Source organism: Ahaetulla prasina, chromosome 4, assembly GCF_028640845.1.
Source record: "Ahaetulla prasina isolate Xishuangbanna chromosome 4, ASM2864084v1, whole genome shotgun sequence".
NCBI classification, from domain to species: Eukaryota; Metazoa; Chordata; class Lepidosauria; order Squamata; family Colubridae; genus Ahaetulla; species Ahaetulla prasina.
In genome coordinates, this window is record NC_080542.1 from 70,899,333 (window position 1) to 70,921,595 (window position 22,263).

The 22,263-nt window shown below is 36.9% G+C and overlaps 1 protein-coding gene across 5 annotated transcripts in view; it reads left to right on the plus strand.

Annotated features, from left to right (window-relative positions):
• Nucleotides 1-22,263, plus strand: part of ELMO1 (engulfment and cell motility 1) — a 499,623-nt gene that overhangs the window by 265,526 nt on the left and 211,834 nt on the right. For all 5 annotated transcript variants that reach the window (XM_058179684.1, XM_058179685.1, XM_058179687.1 and 2 more), the window contains exon 14: nucleotides 2,655-2,759. In XM_058179684.1, coding sequence (XP_058035667.1) covers nucleotides 2,655-2,759 — 105 coding nt within the window. The remainder of the gene's footprint in view (nucleotides 1-2,654; nucleotides 2,760-22,263) is intronic.

Below are 22,263 nucleotides of genomic sequence, written 5' to 3' on the forward strand. Positions count from 1 at the left end.
TTAGATATATTTTCAACAAAAATGGAATTATAATTTTAGTATAAAACAAATAGATACATATTTGTAAACTTTATTTTGAGCTGAAATCATTCAAGCAATTAAATATTGTGGACATTTTTGGCACTGTATTAGAATGATCAAACATCTCTTATATCATACTCATACTCTTTTCTCTGGCAAGCTTTCTTCCACCAATAATGTAAAAAAATTCCTCTTTGACAGAGATGGATAGTTTAGAAATATGAAATATAAATCAATCAATAAGAATATTTTATATAAAATAGAATGTTAGCAAATATTAACAATATTGGCTTAAAATATATATATTTATAAACTTTTTTAAGTAAAAGATTTCAGAATGGTATCATAGGAAACTTAAATTGTTGGATAAGTGATAAACTCAGTCCTTAATTCCTAAATTATTTCTTAGTTTGTAATGAATTATTCCCAAAAAAAACAACCATATTCTGTAGAAGCAAAAAAAGCTTTTAGCAGTTGAATGATCAATTTTTTAATTATTTTTACTAGATGATACGACTTTCTTTAAAATATAATTGAACAATCCTATATTTCTTGAATGTATTTACTTTTTGCTCTTAAATTTATTATAGCTGGTATTCTAGAAAATGATTATTACATGACCATATCACAACCAACTCTTCTTCAACTGGAATCACGGTGGTACTGAATATTGTGACTACTGGCAAGAAAATTCAGTGGAGATATGCTTGTTCTACTCCATTATTAATATTTGTAATTTAATTTTGCTATTGTTATAGCAAAGGTTATATTCAGTTTCTTCTAGAAGTCACTTACCCTGGAAAATAGTTTGTTTATTTATTTATTTATTTATTTATTGCATTTTCAAGGACCACATAAATAGTTAACAAATATACAATATTTATTTTAGCACAATACTGAGAAAATTAGCTAGGAGAATTTCACTTCTCTAGAATTTGGTTTATAAATTGCAGTCAGAATAGGTGACTTATTAAATATAACATTCCAAATGGTCCACTTCTTTTTCACATCTTGTGGAAAAATTAATTTCTTTTCCCTACTTTAGAGGAGTTGCTGCAAAGTTGTTATTGCAAAAATACTTTGCAATAGCTTTGTTATGCCTCCCATGCTTTACCAGGAGCACATTGGTACAAATCATCATTCTGTCAATAAATAATATTTTTGAACAATGTAACCTTTCTCTTCTCTACTAACATATCTTCATCACAAGCTCACAGCGATGTCAGTACAGAGACATCATATATTTGTCTTCAGGTGTTCCAGTGCTGAAACAGTTCCCTCCCCCCCCCTTTCTTTTCTTTTATGGCAATGGAGGAGAAAATTCTTTGTCTGCTACTGGTTTTTTAGGCTTTTAAAAATTCTGCTGTACTACTATTGTGAAAAAGTGCAATGTTTCAGTGTTTCAAAATAGATTCTTCACTTTTCTCTGTAGTATGGGGGGAGGTAAGAGAACACAGAAGAACCAGTTACCGTATATACTCGAATATAAGCCGATCCGAGTATAAGCCGAGGTCCCCAATTTTACCCCAAAAACTGGGGTAAACTGGGGACTCGAGTATAAGCCGAGGGTGGGAAATGAGGCACCTACCGGTTGGGGAAACCCTCCCTCCCTCAGCTGAGAAGGCTGGCGGCTCCCCCGCCCCGCCCTCTCACTGCACCGGCAGGGCTTCCCCGCGCCGTCCGGTAAAATGTGAAAAAAAGAAAAGAAAAAAAACCTCGAGTATAAGCCGTATAGACCCGAGTATAAGCCGAGGGGACGTTTTTCAGCACAAAAAACGTGCTGAAAAACTCGGCTTATACTTGAGTATATACGGTATATCCTTTCCTACCTTCACCACCCCTGCTGATTAGTTGACTATCTTAGAAAATGGTGAATGAATTTAAATGGAGATTTTTGCTGAAATACTCCCAAGGCTAATCTGCTGGATGGATTGGAACTTATTTCTGTCCTTTGTAGATCAGGTGTACTGTCTGAGTGAGCATTGTCTGACTTCAGGCTCTGAATTTGAACTGTGGAAAGGAAATTCAATGATAGACCAAGTTAGCATTGTGAGTTTTATTATGTATTACTCTTCCATAAATCAGGTGTTCTATAGGAATAGCTCCCTGCTTTACCTCATAACAGCTTCCCATCTGCCAGATGAATCAGGGAGGTGGGGAACTGTTGGAACCAAGTTTGGAGGTTAACTTGATAGTTGTCTATCAAGTCTCAAGTCTCTCTAAGAGAAAAAGAGATCTGACGTCAGTTCAGGTGGAGTTTTTACCTTCCAGTAAGTGATGGAAAGTCAATCTCATTCCTTAAATTATCCTATATTAAATCTGTGTAGGTTGTACTAGTTGCTGGCCTTTTTAAAAACATTAGTCAATAATTTTTGACAATTAAAGAAGTACAGAGTAAGCCAACATATTTTTGTTCAACCGCATGAACTGAAAGAAAGGAAATAAGACAAAATTGTTACATCTCCCCTGTCCCTAATATTTGTTTTATTCCCCCATACCTACAATTCAGGTATGGGGGGATAAAACAATATAGAAAAGTAAAAATAAAGAATGAAATGTTTTCTTATATCATAATGAATGCAACAAAAAACATGCTTATATATTGCTATCTCTTTCTTTTCTATGTTTTGCAGAATCATGTAAACCCAGCAATGGATTTTACTCAGACTCCCCCAGGAATGCTAGCCCTGGACAACATGCTGTACTTTGCCAAACACCAGCAGGATGCTTATATCCGGGTAAGGCCTTTTTCTTATCACAGGCATATTTATCATTTGGTCTTTCTGTCCTTTTTTAAAATCCATTATTCTAGGAAGGGAAATGGGGTAATAATATAGTTAATAGGTAAGGCAGAAAATAGTGCTTTAAAGAATCACATTGTTTGTATGTTTTGATGACTGATGAGCAGTGATCTCAGCTTATTTTCAGATCAAAATAAATGCCATGCTGATATATTAATTGATTGATCTTCTACATTTTTTGAATCCCAAAAGGAAGGAATTGGTTATGATTGATTAATTTACTTATGCAGGATAAAGGAACACTGATTAATTTTTCTATTTTCCAATTTTTGTTCCTACTCACTTTTTGCCTACACACAAAAAGTTATCTGAAAGCAGATAACTTATATTTTGTTTGTTTTGCATATTATTTCTGACATTTTAGCAAAGACTTGTTGAGTAAGCTTCATAAACTTTATTTAATCATAGAAAATGCAGTAAAATGGAGAGAGTTTGACTAGCAAAATAGTCAATGCATTCCTTGTCATTTACACTTGGTGGGCTTAATTCCATGGGGATAGAAAAATTATTATCTCCCATCAAAAGCAAGTTAAAGAATTCCTCCCTTCATCTCAAACATCTTGTGACCACAGAATGTTTTGGTTAAAAATAAGTTTCATGTCAAATATTCTGCAGATTTTACTCAGCTAGGGGATGAAACTAAAGCCTAGGACAGTGGTGGCGAACCTATAGCACTTGTGCCAGAGGTATCACTCAGAACCTTCTCTGTGGGCACGCGTGCCGTTCCCCCAGCTCAGCTCCACTGTGTTCCTCCATGGCATTCCTCACCGTTGTTTGTAAAAGAAGCTCGCAAAAGAAAAAGATCTTGCCTCTTGCAGAGCTGCCGGTGTTGTGATGCCCTGCCTCCTGCCAGCCAGCTGGTCTTTGGGTCACAGCTGTGCGCGCACGCATGTGCACACACAAGAGAGAGACTTGCAGTTTGGCACTCAGTCTCTAAAAGGTTCACCATCACTGGCCTAGGAGATTTTTGTAAAGGGCAGTTTAACTAATACAAGACAGTGGTAAACAGTGCCTTCTATGTGCAATTTTACCAGGCTATAAGATAATTAAAAATAGTGACTTTCAGAACTGTTTCAATATCTTTCATTCAAAATATATGAAATAAACAATGATTTCATAGTAAATATTAATTATGCGATAAAACCAGGATTTTAGTGGCACAATGCATAAATACTTCAATATAAATGTCTTTAATAAAGTACTTTAAATTTTCAGTTAAAATATAACAGAATAACAGAGTTGGAAGTGACTTTGGAGGTCTTCTAGTCCAACCTCCTTCTTAGGTAGGAAACCCTATACCATTTCAGACAAATGGTTGTCCAATCTCTTTTTAAAAACTTCTAGTGTTGGAGCATTTACAACTTCTGGAAGTAACTTGTTACATTGATTAATTGTTTTAACAGTCAGGCAATTTGTCCTTGGTTCTGGGTTGCTTCCCTCCTTGATTAGTTTCCATCCATTGCTTCTTGTCCTGCCTTCAGCAGGGATCTCCAACCTTGGCAACTTTAAGACTTGTGGACTTCAACTTCCAGAATTTTTTGCTGGCTGAGGAATTCTGGGAGTTGAAGTCCATAAGTCTTAAAGTTGCCAAGTTTGGAGACCCCTGCTTTGGAGACTAGCTTAACTCCCTCTTCTTTGTGGCAACCCCTGAAATATCGGAACACTGCTATCAGATCTCCCCTAGTCCTTTTTTCCCCCTATTAAACTAGACATATCCAATTCCAGCAACGTTCTTTATATGTTTTTTAGCCTCCAGTCCCCTAATCACCTTTGTTGCTCTTCTCTGCTGCACTCCTTCTAAAGCCTCAACATCTTTTTTTACATCATGGTGACCAAAACTGGATGCAGTATTCCAAGTGTGGTCTTACCAGGTGATTACAAAGTGGTAATAACACTTCACATGATCTTGATTCTATCCCTCTATTAATGCAGCTTAGGACAGCATTGACTTTTTTGGCAGCCGCAGCACACTGTTGGCTCATATTTGAGTGATTGTCCACTAGGAGTCCAAGATCCCTCTCAGTTACTACTATTGAGTCAGTAAGTAAAGATGTAACAAAGAATTAAATGATGTAGGATGTATGGGTGTGTGTGTAGAGAGAATTTTTATTTGAAATGGAAATCAATCAAGTAAAGCTAATTATATCTTGTATAGTTTGTTAAGGTTTTCTTTGATAGTTTGTTGATCTTTCTTACATGACTTTTATATGTTTCATATTTTTATTAAATATTAAAATCAGCACCTATTTATTAAAAAGAACATAATCTTTAGTCACCTTCTACAGAAGCTTGATTCATTAGTTGACCTAGAATTAGTTATAAGTTGAATTTAGTTTATAGCCATTGTAGCATATTAATTTGTATCTATCATTAATTTTCCTGTATCCTTAACTGTTCTGTAAAGGATATAAAGAATCATTACCATTTAATGTCCTAGTATATAGCAGATAAAGGTTGTTAATCTTGTCTGACAGTTTTATATCCACTTGTATGAGATCAAGGAGAAAATCCATCTTCCGTTTTCAGTTCGCTCTATTGTTGCACCAAAACAGACTTTTGTTAAATAGTTAGATATCTGGGCAGTTGGAATGTGTCTAAAAACCCTCCAGGATACATAATATATAATAATTTAGCTAGATCCTTATCATACTCATTAACTTTTTCCCCCAATAGTTTTTTCCCCCAACTTAGTAGATAATGAAGCATTAGGTGAAAATCAGCATGAAGCTGATTTAAACTCCACATAACTCGATTCACTAGATTGAACATTGTTACTCAGTGTCAGAGGTGCTTATTTTATTAGTTATTTTATTTTATTTGTTTGTCAAACATGTACAAGATAACAAGTATAGGTATGAATATAAACATGAACAAAGGAAGTAAATACAGATAAATGGGGACAGTAAAACAGGGCGGTAGGCATGGTGGTGTGCTTATGCACGCCCCCCTTTATGGACCTCTTAAGAATGGGGTGAGGTCCACGGTAGACAGTTTGAGATTGAAGCTGTGAGGTTTGAGACTATAACAACAGAGTTGGGTAGAACATTCCAGGTGTTGACCACTCTGTTGCTGAACTCATATTTTCTGCAATCAAGTTTGAAGCAGTTTACCTTGAGTTTGTATCAATTGTTTGTCTCTGTGTTAATGTGATTGAAGCTGAAGAAGTCATTGACAGGCAAGATGTTGTAGCAGACAATTTTGTGTACTGTGCTTAGATTGGACCGCAGGCAGTGCAGTTCCAGATTGTCTAAGCCCAAAATTTCAATCCTGCAGGCATAGGAAATTCTATTATGAGTAGAGGAATGGAGTACTCTTCTTGAGAAATACCTCTGAACCTGCTCAATCGTGTTAATGTCCGATATACAGCGTGGGTTCCAGGCAGATGAGCTGTAATCAAGAATTGGTCTGGAAAATGTTTTGCATGTCCTAGTTAGCAATACAATTTTACTGGAGAAGAAGCTTCACAAAATTAGGTTAACAACTCTTAATGCCTTTTTGGCAATGCTGTTACAGTGAAGTCTGGGGCTTAGATCGCTTGAGATGAGTACTCCTAGATCCTTGACAGATTGAGGGTTGTCTATGAGATCATTTCTGCCCAACTTGTATTTGGTGTTGTGATTTTTATTGACAATGTGTAGGACAGAGCATTTATTAGTTGAGATTTGGAGTTGCTAATTACACGACCATTCAGATACATAGTCAAGGTCACTTTGTAGAGCAGCAGCATTGTCAGTGTTGTTAAATAATTTTACGTCATTGGCGAAGAGGACGCAGCTGCTTTTAATGTGATCGCATAGGTTGTTGATGTAAAATGTGGGTTCAAAAGCCCTGCCTTGGGGGAGACCGCTGTTAACTGGTGCTGGATTTGATAGGGCCCTCCTTATTTTGACTATTTGTTGCCTGTTTGACAGGAACGCAGCTATCCACTTGTGCAGGAATCCAGAGATGCCATTAGAACTTAGTTTCAACAGTAGTTTGTCATGTACCACTAAATCAAAGACTTTGCAGAAGTTTATGTAAATTGAGTCTATTGGTTTGCCCTGGTCAAGATGTGTGGTCGAAATGTTTCTGCAGTGTAGGAGTTGCAGATTATAGGACAAATTTTTATTGAAACTGAACTGTTTGTTAAAAAGCAGGTTGTTAGTTTCTAAGTGGAGGGTGATGAATTGGTTTATAATTGATTCCATGACTTTACAGGTGATGCAATACAGTGAGATTAGTCTGTAATTTTCTACTAGACTAGGGTCTCCCTTTTTTAAAAAAAGGTATGACCGTAGCTAATGACCATAAATCAGGCAGTTGGTTCTGAAAGATACTTCATAGATTGTGCATAGAGGTTCAGCTAGGGCAGTGGCAGCTTTTTCAAGAAGTAGGCACATAATCCATCATGGCCAATAAATAAAGATAGTTTTAGGTTATGTAGTGCTGTTTAAACATTATCTACAGTAAAATCAATATGTAGTAAACCACATATGACTGTATATGTATATCAAATTAAAATTGTTATGGTACAACTAGGAAATGGGGGTCAGCAGCCATTGCTGTCAACAAAGACTGAACTGAAGAACGTATTGAAGAGGTTAGCCTTAGCAGCTTCATCGGTACAGTCTTCCCCATTAGGCCCTTTTAGGGGTGGGATAGTTTTCAAGTCTTTAAGTTTAGCATTTACAAAATTATAGAAGGCTCGGGTAGATTTCGACTTTAACAACCCTTCCTCCTGTTTGCAATGGTAATTGGTGTATTCTGCCTTTATCTGGCAGCATAAGGCTTTGTAGCGGTTTTTAAAGTTAGCTATGTAGCCAATTTTGTTTTTTCGCCAGAGATTTTTTTGAGAATTGTAACTTTCTTATTGTTATGGGTAGCTTTTTTTTGTTTTTATTTTTGGTATGTATAGGTTAATGACCCTATTGACTTCGAGCAAAAAAGTGTTATAATGGTCTTCTGCAGCATTACAACCTGTGAACAAAAGGTGCCAATCAAGAGTTGCGAGTCGGCAGCTATGAGATCATAGTTGGCTTTTTTAAAATTATAATTTGGAGTCACATCATTATGACCCTCTTTGCAAGTGCACAAGTTGAGACAAAAATCAGTCATACTGTGATCACTGTTGGAAAAAGGTTCTTTAACATGTAGGCCATAAATTCAGTTTAAGCTATTGCAGAAGATGAGATCTAAACAATTGTTGAGCCTAGTATTGTTCGTTACCAACTGCTCCAGCACCAGAGTCATAACAGCATTGTACAGGGTTGCATGTATAGGTTTGGTTGTACATTCGTTTAGGGTCCAATTAATAAGGGGCAAATTGAGGTCACCAAGAAAGATAAAGGATGTGGGCAGAAAGCTGCCCACATTAGTAGTGCAATTAACTTGTTCATATGACCAAGATCATAATCAGGCTCTATAACATAGCAAGAAATGAACAGCAGTATTTAAAGACAGCTTGCGGACAGTGGTCTCAGGAAGAGCAAGCTCCTGTGAAACATTACTCTTTTTCATAGAAGATAGCAACATCATCTCCTTTACAGTTTTCACTATCAGACTGGAAAACATTATAGTCACTGTAATAAGGGAATCTGGAAAGGATACATTCAACTATGTTTCAGAGACAAAAATAAGGTCGAATAGGGCCTCATTTAGAAGCAAGAGGAATTTGGGCATTTTGTTTGCAAGGCTTCTTGAGTTAAGTAGCTTGCATTTTAGATTTGTAGGGGTGGACCTGAAAGAAGTTGGTGGCATGCATGCCTAGTTTAAGTTGTTGGGGGGGGGGCAGTTGTTGGTACACAGGCCACTGAGTATTTAAAACAGTCAGCGTGGTAGTCTATGTACAGGTCAGTCTCTCCTTGGTTGTGTCATCTTTTGAGCTCTGAGCAAAGCTCACAGGTGCAACCAGTTGTAGTATGGACAGGTTGGGCAGTGAATGAAGTTTCTTATGATTTATGTAGCTTTTGGTGAGTGAGTTTATTTTGGAGATAAATTTGCATTTGCTAGTTTTACTCTTGCAAACGACTCTGCAGAAATGTGGGGCCACCGAACCATCGCTATTTTTCAACACAGGGCCGTCATGGGAAATATCATTGATTTCATTGGGAATGATGATTGATGCCTGGAAGTTTTGATGATGTCACGAATCTTTATGATGTTGTCAGATTTGTTTGTGTCATTCAGTCCAAATAAGATTGCATTGGGATGCTTCCGTTTGGGTTCGATTGCGTCTTTGACAAAAATGGAGATGTTACTTGTAGGATTAGTAGTTTCCTGTGACTGGGGTAGTTGGCTTGGGATAGGATTTTGGGATATTAGTGCTTCACTTTTCTGTGTTTTTTCTTTTACTTCAAGGGATGCTTATCGCGCTTCTATGGTGTCCACCCGTTCATGTAGAACAATAAATTTGTTCAGTCTAGGCTTGCATGATGGGCAGAATAATGGAAACGCAAACTGGGAGGTTTTAAGTGAAACTGATTGCAAGAACTGGGCTACAGTTAACCCGAAGCATTTGTGGTGAGCATTCATGTTCCATAGGGTACTCTCATCTTCCTTGAATGCTTCTGTACAGATGAAGCACATGCAGGAGTCGTATGGCTTATCAGTAGTGATCTTCTTTTTGGGTGGAGGTTTGACAATAGAGTGTTTGCCTGTCATGGTAGGTTTACTGTGGAGGCACTGGTGTGGTTGGTGAGGAAGGATTTTATCTTATGAGTTTGAGGCTTAAATTATTTGGAGTTGAAGTTCAGTGAGCTTATTTTCTTACAAACATTTCAGCATCACATTAGATAATATAATCAGTACTTTTGACACAAGGAAGTGAGGACTGCTTATTGTGGCATATTTGGCAGGTCCGTTTTACCTATCTTCAATCATGAGCTGCATATATTCTCCACTGCTGCTACGACTTAAATTAAGCCAGTCATCAATCAGACATCAGACATTAGTACAGCTTTCCATTTGTCTTTTCTACTCTTTTCATATCTTCCAGTCCTCTGTGGGAAGTGAAGCTTGTAAGCATTTTAAGTTTATGTTCTTTATAGCAATACCAGAAAATAGGTACTATGTTTATTCATAGTTTCTTATAGCAGCATAGAGATTGGTTAAAATATTAAGGTTAATGAGGTTCTCATACCCTACATGACAATTGTCCCTGCTCCCAATTCTCCTGATGCCTCTTCTCAGTGTCTCTGTTTATGGCTTCATAAGGAAAAAAAGACCTTCCATAGTTTATAGTTGACCATTACATTCTCCATTATATACATTAGGAGCTTTTCCTCTAGCTGTGTAAATTTATTTCTCTTTTTTCCAGGTTTCCTTACCTGATCAGATGAAATATGTTTGTGACAAACTTTTTCCTGCTATGGTAATCCAGCCATCTGATCTACTCATCTCAATCCCTTCTATTGTTCTAGTCACTTTAAGTACCTCCTCTCATTTCCCTACATAAAGTTTTAAATATCAGGCTAGCAAAAAAAAAAAAAAAAAGGGAAAAGGAAAAGTAAGGAATGGTAACCATTTCATATTCATCTGCATGTAATAAGAATGTAATTCAATTTGCTTTGGATGAGGAAAAGGTTACGGTCACAGGGGACCTTCATTGTTGCTAAAATTTTCTTTCAAACTATTATTCAAAATAAATCCATTAGTCCATCGATTCTCCCTTTAATTTAGTGTTATATTATACACAAAAAAATTGCCCATTTACCATGCAGTCTCTTACATATTTGTCTTTCAGGTTCATCTTCAGTATCATTTTATCTACTTTAGCAATCAAGTGGTCATCCCCAGAACATAAGTTGATATCCAATTCAGCTTTTTCCTGTTAAAACAAAACTTTTAAAATCAAGTTTAAATCTTTCAAAAATTCTATAATGAAGCAATCACAAACAAAACCTTTGCCTGTTAATTGTTCTCTTGTCTTTATCTTTTTGAATTTTTCCATTTATCTTCTTCTTAATTACTACATTGTGTGTCAGGTTCAAAATAATACATCCATTACAAATCAAACTCCGAAACATTGCATTTCCTCAAAGAACAAATTTATATAGATACATCATCTTGACACTACTGGTGGAAAGCCAGTACTGAAAGTTCTCCCACTTTCCACCCCAATATAAGCAATAGTTTCTCAATTTTCCAAAACAAATTGTCACATTGTCCAACCAAGATGAGAGCCGGTTGCCTGGCGACTTCTCTCCTCCTCCTCTGGTCAGCCAGCTGTTGGAATGTACTGTATTTGTACAGACAAATGTCATCTTACTGGGTAGACCATTCAAAACTTGATAGTTTGAGTCATTTGGGTTGTGTGCTTTATATTTCATAACTCATATATTTGTTGTATAAAGCACAGCCTACTCATTCTTCCATAAGCTCCAGAAAAAAACTTTCTGCCCACTCTTTATAAAAAAAATGAATTGCTTTTGATATATTGTGTGATAATTTCTGAAACCAAAATCAAGAGGATGTTAGTGATATACTTCTTCCCCAGCGGTAGGGATACACTTACCCTATTTCTTTCTCAAAATAAATTAGAAAAGGGGGTTAAGTCTTGCTATTTATACATTCGTCTCTAAATTACTTCTATTGCATATTCAGAACATTTTTGAAGAGGTTGTTATGTTTCCAAGCTATTATGTGATCTCTCCCCATTGTATTTTCTTTCTTGTTCCTTTTAATCTTTTCTTCTCCTGTAGTTTTCTTTCACTGGTACTTTAGTTTTTTTATAAATATCCCAGTCTTCTACTTTTTTTCTTTATTAACTATGGATCTTGTCTTAACAATTCTCTGGATATATCTGAATTCAAGAAACTAAAATGGCCCTTGTGACAATGATAACAATCATACAAAAACTTTGAATTACTCGTTGCTTGATAAAACAGTTACAAAATCATAGCTATGGTTAGATACTGTGTTTCCCTGAAAATAAGGCCTATCCTGAAAATAAGTCCTAGCTTGATTTTTACCCATGTGTGCAATATAAGCCCTACCCCCCAAAATAAGCCCTAGTTAAGACCCCGCCCACTACGCTGCATCTGGTTGCCCAGGATGAGGTGAGGCACACTGGTAAAAATCAAGCTAACTAGAGTAGGGATGGGGGGAGGAGTTGTTTACCACTGGACAATTGCAACCAGACCTCACACACCCCTGTCTCATCTCTCCGGGCCACTTCTGTGGCCTCTTGCTGCTGTTTGCATTTGTTGCCCCTGGCCTCCATTTTGCTGTCAGAGGCCTTCAGGAAAGGCCTCTGCAGCTGATAAAAAAGCTCTGGCTTGATGCATGCAGTGCTCCCTGACCTCCATTTGGTCATCAGAGGCACCGTCAGAGCTCATTTCTCAGCTGCAGAGGCCTTTCTTGAAGGCCTCTGACAGTGAAACAGAGGCCAGAGACGTTGCATACAAGCGGCCATAGAAGAAGTTGGCAGGCAGCAGCCATACAGGCTCCTGCTGGCCAGAGCTGTCAGTGCCATCGCCACAAGGTGAGCCAGAGGAAGACTTCTCCTGAAAATAAGACCTGGTGCCTCTTTTGGAGGCAAAAAAAAATATAAGACCAGGTCTTATTTTTGAGAAAACATGGTTAGCTAGGTAACCAAGTCCAACTTTCAGTAGTATAGAATATGCAGTATTGGATACATGGAAAAAAATACATCAATACATCATACTTTCTTTGAAGAAACTGCAGGGGAACAGAATCCACTGCCTCCTGAATCAGTCTCTTCCACTACAATGTAGTCTCACCTTTAAAAAAATTATTTTAAAATTTTATGAAATATTATTCTTTGCAATTTCTAGCCATTGTTTCTCGTCCTGCTTTCTGGAATATTTAAAAACAAATACAGATAGTCCTTGACTTATCAACAATTTATTTAGTGACCATTTGAAAAAAGGGCACTGAAAAAAATGACTTATGGCTGATTTTCACACAATCATTTCACCATCCCCATAATCATAGGACAAAATTCAGACACTTGGCAACTGACTCATATGATGGTTGCAGTATCCAGAGGTCATGCTATCACTTTTTGCAGCCTTTTGTACAAACAAAGTCAATGGGGAAGCCAGATCCACTTAACAACCATGTTACTAACTTAATAACTGCATTGATTCACTTAGCAACTGTGACAAGAAAGTTTGTAAAATGGGGCAAAACTCACTTAACAAATTTCTCTCTTGTCAACAGAAATGTTGATCTCAGTTCTGTTATCTTTCAGATATTTTAAGGTAGCTATCCTGTTTTCTGTTAATATTCTCCTTTCAGAGTTAATCAAACCCAACTCTTTTTACTGTATTTGACAGAAACCACTTTTTGTGGTTTATAATCATCCTGCATGCTTCTCTGTGGATGTCCTTAGTTTAACTTCGTAAAATGGGATTCCTGGAAAATGGCGAGTGTAGAAAAAGTATTAACTGGTTGAAATTTGAACACTGTGCTTTTGTTAAGTGTAAATTATATTTTTTAGAACTGGATCAAATTAGTAACTCATGTCCAACTTCTGAGTCATTGTCATGTATCTTGAAAAGAGTACCAAACCAGGTCTTTTCCGTACTGTATCTCTGATATATTTTCCATTTTATTTTTTTATTGAGGGAGGGAATATATAAAGGCAAAGTTTACTTTTGCTATTTTTGATTTTTGTTTTGTGATAACCTTCGTGTCATCAGTATATTTAATAAATAACCTTGCAAGCCTGATCTTTCAAGAGAATGTTTTTCATTCCTCTGGAAACCATAACCAAAATCTTCCTCTGAATTTCTTCCTTCCTAATTATTAATTTAAGATACAATAAAATTACTCTTCATCCAAAAATAACAGGTATTTTATAGAGCAAAAACCCAAACTGATCCTATAACCCCAAAACATAATCAAAACAGAATAAGTTTCAATTTAAAAAGTTAACTGGCAATAGAATATAAATGAAAAGCTAAATAAAGTATTGCAGCAAATGAAGCATTAAGTAAGCTATTATTGTTCTACAGTGAAAGAGTTGATAATTGGAGCACATAATCAGGAAAGCTTTGTCCTTTATTGATATGAAAGATATTTCGAGGAAAATGTTTTTAATGGTTGTTAAAACATGGGCAGATCAGTGTAGCAATAATGAATCCTTGTTTATAATTTTCAGGAAGCAGTGTTTATCATATACACACATAATACTTCACTAAAATAAAGATCTGACAATCATACTAATAGTTCTATCAATATTGGAGATAGTTTGGATCTTTATTCTTTGATATTTGAGTGTGCACACAGTGATCTGTTGGTGAGAGCCATTTTTGATGATTCTATATTTTATATGAAGTATAAAAGAATGCACTGTATGCTTGTTTGTTTTGATACTAGTACTCAAAATATTGCTAAATATAATGATATAAAATTGCATCTGATGGTGCTGTTTTCTAGATATATTTATAATGTGGATCCTGTGAGAAACATTTCAATCTTCAGGGGAAACAATCTTGATGAGAAACTTATATATAGGTCAGAAAGCACAGTATAGACAAAACATGGCAAAACAGACTAGCTCCAGATTGGCAAAGGCAGGCAACAAGGCTGCATATTCCCCCTTCATTTATCCAATCTATGTATGAAATACATATGCAATGTAAATGACCTGCAAGCCCCAGTATTGAATATCAATGTTTACACTGAAAAAATGAAAACTAAAATATAAAATTGATCAAACTTATTACAACAGGTAAAGCAAACAGCTTTATTTTTTATTATATTTTTATTTTATTCCCCAAAAAGGAAAATATAAATAACAGTAGATATCCGTATTTGTTTCTTAATACCATCTCTTATTATCAATTGTTCTCTGATTAATTAGTCCAATCTTCAAAGTTGGTCTATCTTCCCAAAATTATTTTTTTTAAGTGATAAATTTATCACAGTTAAATGTAATAAATCCCTTCTCCAATCTCCTTCAATCCCCTTAGGGAAAGCCAATGTTCCCTCAATGTCAGGGCTGCCACCAATCAATCCCTGGGAAAGAAAACCCTTGACTCAATAGATTCAGAGAAAAGATACTTTTCTTAGGAATGAACTGATTGCAGCAAGAGTCAGGCAAAGATACAGGATGACAGTCAAGATTCTGTTATAAAAAAAATACAAGCTTTGACTTCAGAGAGATGTATGGAATTGACTCAGTTCTAAATCTGTAGAGTCCATACCTCTTACCAGCAAATCTTTCAGATCTCATTTATTTTGTGAGTCTAATTTAGTGTATCTACACAGTGGTGGGATTCAAATAATTTAAAACTGGTTGTCTACCCTAATGACCAGCTGGGTAGGCATGGCTGAATGATCATGTGACTATAGGCATGGCTGAATGATCATGTGACTATAGGCATGGCTGAATGATCATGTGATCATATTGAGGGGTGCTTCGCGTCATCCAGCTTCACCTCAATTTACGACTACAATTGAGTCCCAAATTTATGTTGCTAAGAGAGAAATTTATTAAGTGAATTTTGGTCCATTTCACAACTTTTCCTGCCACATTTGTTAAGTGAATCACTGCAGTTGTTAAATTAGTAACACGGCTGTTAAGTGAATGTGGCCTCCCCATTGACGTTGCTTGTCAGAAGGTTGCAAAAGGGGATCACATGACCCTGGGAGACTGCAACCATCATAAATGTGAGACAGTTGTCAACCAGCTGAATTTTTATCACATGACTGTGGGGTTGCTGCAACGATCATAAGTGTTAAAAATGGTCATAAGTTACTTTTTTCAGTGGCATTGTAACCTTGAATGGACACTAAATGAACTGTTGTAAGTCAAGGATTACCTTTATAAAAAAAGCTTCTTTGCTTGCAAAAACCTGCCCTAAGTACCAATCATTAGATTAAAAATGGGGGAAAACACACTCAAAATCAATTACAGTCACAGCCATCATGGAAACCTAAACCGTTCTGTCAACGGAATACCTTCCTTTTCACAAGCAATATTTGCAACCTAGAGTTACAAATCAGGCAGGGTGCCAGAGCACCTTGAGGAATTAAAATAATATATAATGTAACGATAACTATCAGCAGCCAACTTTTGCTCATAAAGTAAAACTGTTAGATTCGGGCAATAAAGAGGCAGGAGACCAGTGAGTGACAACAGCTCTTTAGTTTATAGTGAACCCAGCAACTGCCGTCTGGAAAAACCCCTCTTTATATACAGTTTTGGCTGAGGCTTCAACCAATCAACAACGTGCTTGTTCCCACCCAAGTTTCCCTCCAAAACTCTTAAAGATACATTACAAAAACCTTTAGCAGAGATTTCATTTAAGCTCTCCAGAAAATGGGTGGGCACATTTGGGTTACATGCCACAGATATCTAAATAAACTTCAAGCCTGATGCCATGTTACTAAGCCATATTATCATGAGAGAAAACTAAAAATGAATTGGAGGGAGGATCCACACCCCTAGCATAGAATTGTTAGCAGTTTTTAATATTTGGATTCTAATTTTATTTAATGGGTTTTATTGTTTTAAATGGATTTTAATTTGGCCTTATATTTAATAAGTTTTTTAATTATTGTTTTTATTGTATACCTTTTTATTGTTTTACTTGGCTGTGAACTGCCCTGAGTCCTTCGGGAGAAGAGCGGTATAAAAGTTTAATTAATAAAATAAATTAAAAAAAATACCTCCTTTTTAAAAAAAAATCTTATTATCAGTGAGCAATCGTGCCTTGGCCACTCTGAAAAAATGCAAGAGACTCCTATCCCAAAGGTGCTTTTTTCAACAGGCAACTAGACTTTCTGGAACCTAATAAAGTCCAGTTGCCTTTTGAAAAAAGCACCTTTGGGACAGTCATGACCTGGATGACTGAAGAATCCCCATAGACAAGAGACTCCTGTGCTCAGTGAACTGACAGCTCACCTTTTCCCAATCCATTTGATCCACTTAAAGATATCAGCTGGTCTCCCTCACCTCACAAGATATCCTAAGGAAATCATCCAGATTTAAGGAAAGACCATATGCCCCCAGGAAGGCAGTAAAAAAATCAGACAGAGCCCCAAGCTTGCATTCTACCACTTAGCCATTGCTTAACTTGATTACAACCATTTAAATGGACAACCATTTAGATATGAGCCAACAGTGTGCAGCAGCTGCCAAAAAAGCCAACACAGTCTGGGCTGCATAAACAGAGGGATAGAATCAAGATCACGTGAAGTGTTAATACCACTTTATAACGCCTTGGTAAGGCCACACTTGGAATATTGCATTCAGTTTTGGTCGCCATGATGTAAAAAGGATGTTGAGACTCTAGAAAGAGTGCAGACAAGAGCAACGAAGATGATTAGGGGACTGGAGGCTAAAACATATGAAGAACGGTTGCAGGAACTCGGTATGCCTAGTTTAATGAAAAGAAGGACTAGGGGAGACATGATAGCAGTGTTCCAATATTTCAGGGGTTGCCACAAAGAAGAGGGAGTCAAACTATTCTCCAAAGCACCTGAGGGTAGAACAAGAAGCAATGGGTGGAAACTAATCAAGGAGAGAAGCAACTTAGAACTAAGGAGAAATTTCCTGACAGTTAGAACAATTAATCAGTGGAACAACTTGCCTGCAGAAGTTGTAAATGCTCCAACACTGGAAATTTTAAAGAAAATGTTGGATAGCCATTTGTCTGAAATGGTGTAGGGTTTCCTTCTGGGCAGGGGGTTGGACTAGAAGACCTCCAAGGTCCCTTCCAACTCTGATATTATTATTATTATTATTATTATTATTATTATTATTATTATTATTATTATTATTATTATTATTATTAGGCAGGCAGCAGTGGTCCAGAAATATTACCTCATTGCTTTCCCATTGGGGGGGGGACTCCTATAGCCCTCTTTTTTTTTGTAACAAGTAAATGAAGAAGCCGACCACTAGCCAGAATGCTCCATTTAGAGAAGATTATGGATCGAGAAAAGAAGGAGGCTCGCAATTTCCCCCTCCCACCTTTAACTGGGGACAGAGAAGCAAGGAGTGCTTGGGAGGGGATTCAGCCATGTTGGAAGTTCACCCCAAAACGACAGTTCTAGGAACCATGAAAGAAGTATAAAAAACTTAACCCTTCCCCTTTAAAAAAGTTAAGCCCCTGGATCAGGGGCTTTGCTGGTGAAAAAAGTACCAGCAAAGGAAAAAAAACTCCAGAGAAGCCACTCAGGCTACAGAAAATCTGAGAATACTGCCAAGAATGTTAATGGCTGTTATATTGTAACAAGGCTTAACTGCAGAGGCAGTTTTGGAAAATACTTAAGTAGGGCAATAAACATGATCAGGCTAGCAACACACAGAGGCACACCAGAACACCGCCTTCCTCCCTTCCTGACAGAATTAAACCCGTAAGGTGGGAAAAACAAAAGGACATTTCTTCCAACAGCCAGTTCACCAAACTGCTTAAAAAGTTAGCTACTGGTTCTCCTGAACCGGTGTGAACCAGCTGAATCCCACCACTGTATCTACAACTAAATGCATTTAAATATTTTCAATAACCATTATCATTTCATCAGACTTTTTTTAAAAAAAACTTTCAAATAGGAATTGAATATTACCAAATGGTATTTAATTCATGTTGATACATTGTATATATTGGCAATGATAGATAAAAGAACACGGGGAATCCTCAGAATGAAAAAGTAAAGAAACAGGGAAGATATTTTCTGGATATTTTGATCCAAAATTAAAAGAAGAATTTAAAAAAAGCTCCAAACATTTTGCAAATTAGTAAAATGTCAAAATCCTGTAGTGAGAATGAAATATACAGTAGATGTAAATCACATCTTTCACAACTCCAGAACACTTCATGTTTTCCTTACAAAACAGCAAAAGTTATTCAAAATAAGAACATGAATCAGAAAGAAAAAGGAAAAAAAACAGATAAAGTCCAGCAGAGTGTTAAATCAGCATTCAACCAGTCAGACAACTTTTAAAGATAAAAGGCAAAACAAAACAAAAGCTTCAAAAAATGAAGTTAAAACCCAGGCTTTCTTAAAAAACTGAACTATTAAGAGAAAAGATCAATGACCACGACTTTTTGACCACTCCTAGAGGAAACTGGAACCTTCAAGGTTCTCCTTCTCAGGTAAGTCCACAGCCATCCAAAAGCTGTCTTGGTCATTCCTAAATGCTCCCATTCAACTTCAAGGATCAGAACTGCTAAAGAGCCAGCTTTGGCAGTAAAATTGGCACATTGGCAGGAAAAAGTTCCTATTACTCAGCGGCCATTTTGGGAAGGAATCCACTTTAGAATTTATAAAGAAGTTATTGAAGTGATGTATTACTTCTGTGTTTTAGAGTCAATCATCAATAGTAAAGGAAGATAGCTATGAAAAATATATTCAGATACCATGATGTGTCTACTCTTACAAATATCAGAATTGATACCATGGTGGTCCCTGTGATACTCAATGGAAGTAAAAGTTGGACTTTAAAGAAAGCAGGATAAGGAACATTATCCTTTGAACATTGATGTTGGAGCCTGAGAATATCATGGAAAGCTAAGAAAACATACTAATGAATCATTTAATAAAGCAATCCAGAATTCTCACTTAAGGCACAAAGGACTAGGCTCAAATTAGCCTATTTCATACATATTATGTTAAGACCCAGTTGTCTGGAAAAGGAAAAGGCTCTAATGCTGTGAAAGGTGGAAGGAAAAAGAAGAAGAGAATGACCAGCAGCAGCATGGATGGACTCAGTTAAAAAGGAGATGAGTATACTATAATTTGAAAGAACAGGTTAGGAATGGATCATCATGGAGAAGATATATGTGGAGTCAAAATGATTAGGTGGTACATAACCCATTCAGTTAAAAGAACGGGGCCCTAAAGTCTTCCAGGGAATTTATCTAGATTAAAAAAAACAAAAAAACCTTCAGTCTATTTTCCCTTCCCTCAGAACTGATTTTTAATTTCTATAATCTTAAACCCAGCATGATGAGCAATTGTGTTGGATGATAATTGTTGTAATCTGACAAAAATAAGTGAAATTATGGAAGGGTGTTCTTACTAATATAGGATTAAATTATATGAATTTTCAAAGGCTATTCATTTTAATCTTTGATTAATCATTAATTATTTTTAATCCTAAAATTAATTTTTAATCTACTTTTTAAAGTTTTGTTTTGTTTAAACTTGTGCTCCTATTCTCTTCACTACTTTAACACACTATTAATATTAATAATACAATTAGATTACCTAATCCTAAACTTCCACATACTAAGCTTAGTTTATTTTTAATTCTAATAGATTCTATTATCTGTTAATATGTATGCTACTATTTTCCCTATTTTCTTTTTATTAATATATTTTATCATTATCCACCATCTCTTAATTTTTTTGGAGTTCCATCATTTATTGACTTTTTAATCACCCTTTTATTTTTCTCTCTTGGAGTCTTACAACTCTTTGATATTTTAATACCAACTGAACATTCTCTTCAGGTTGCCCTTTGTTTCTTTCTACTGTATTATTTGAACACCAATCAATAAGACTTTCTTTTTTAAAAAGAGATTTTTCTTTTTTTCCCTCTAAACTTTTCTTTTTTTTCCCCCCCGAAGAGATTTTTCTTTTTCCCCCCCCCTCTGTTCTATTATAAGCTTTTAAGGAATAATCTGATTGATTCCTACTTATTAATCCTTTCTCTTCATTATCTTCTTGCATCTTGTTCTCTGTGTCACTCTGTATGTGTGTCTCTATGTCTCTTTCTCCCCTCTATGTGTGTGTCTTTATGTTTCTCTCTCTCTGTATGTGTGTGTGTGTTCCCCTCCCTTCGGGTGACCATCTTCCTCCTCCCCCCTCTTCTCGTAACTCCCTGGCCTGGACCAAAGCACAGGAAAGACGCACGCGGGATGAGCAGCTGCTTCCTTAACTGGACGCAACTTCTCTCCTGCACTAATGCTCCAACCGTCATCTTGTTGTGTCATTGCCCACCCCCGACAGCTCTGAGTGCAGAGGAAGAGAGAGAGAGAACACGCATGTGTCTTTCCTGAGGGAGTAATTTTAACTCTGTTGAGGCAATTGAAAAGTTCATGTGGATATCTAATAGTTGCATATTAGGAAGTTATGTGAATTGGCAAAGCAATATGTTACTCTCTCTCTTATACAACATAAATAGTAATTACCTTGGGGATTTCTATTGCCATTTCAAAGTGAGGAATTTCCATTCCTGTCCCATCACTGGTTGGCCACACACCCCTTATTTCTTTTTTTGGACTCCAGCCCAAAGCGGCAGGAAGCGAAGGCTGTCTTACATGCAAATGTGGTGCAAAGGCAGGTACAGGGTAGCTTTGCTCCTGCACTCTCCGGTGACCCTCTTCCCCATCCTCCTCTCAGGATGACCGGGCCGGCTGTGGCTGAGCCAGGAGCATGCGCATGTGTGGGGAGACCCTCCTTAAGCGAGCTGTTTCCCACCCCGCAAGTGCCTTTCCTGAGCTTTGGTGCTTGCTTGAGGAGGGTCTCCCTGCGCGTGTGTATGCTCCTGGCTCAGCCACAGCTGCCCAGGGGATTACAAGAGGAGGATGGGGGGAGGAAAGTGCAGGAGCGAAGCTCCAGGCTGGAGTCCAAAAAAGAAATGAGGGGCAAGGCCAACCAGTGATGGGACAGGGAGCCATGGCAGAGGGCCCAAAAAATTGCTTGTGGCTCCAGAGCCGCGAGTTGCCAACCCCTGATTTAGTGAATTTATTGCATGATCATAGTGGGCCCAAAGTTGATAACAGCAAAAAATCTATTTTGTAATAAGATTCTTGTCAGCTGAAAATAAGTTATTTCAGATCTATGTACAGATAAATTTTCACAAACCTATAAAACAAGCTTTCATTTTCAATATAAGAATATATCTGTAAGGGTACCTATTAACTCTGAAGATATCCCATGCAAATGAAATCATTGCAATTCTTACAAAAACAATTCATTAACATGTACTGCAGATATATGTTTAATCCATCACGTGATCCGGTAGCGATGGTGGCTGCTGGTTCGGAGGACCAGTAGCAAAAATCCCTGGCCCCGCCCCCTGACCCTGCTGAGCCGCACCATCAGCAGAGGTTGTTTTTTTTTTTTTTACTTTTTAAAGCAGTTTTTCTTCAGCCGAAACATGCCTTGAAAAGTAAAAAAAAAAAACCTCTGATGAGGAGTTTCCTGATTCTCACAGGCTTTTAAACTCACTTTTTAACAGCCCCCACTTACAAGAGCCCCCACCCATGCCCAGCCAATTCCCCCTCCTCATTTACCTATAATTACTGCTCCTTTCGGGCACGGCATCCATTTTTCTTCAGCTAGTGATTACAGCCTACTTTGACTTCCTGCTTTGCTGAATGAGGAACTCTGGGAGTTGAAGTCCACAATCTAAGTTACTAAGGTTGGAAACCCCTTATCTAACAAAATAAATAAAAATAATAAAATAAAATATTTGTGCAGCTTTCTGAGATTTGGTGTGTTTCTGTAGTGTTTTACTCTAACTACGCAAACACAC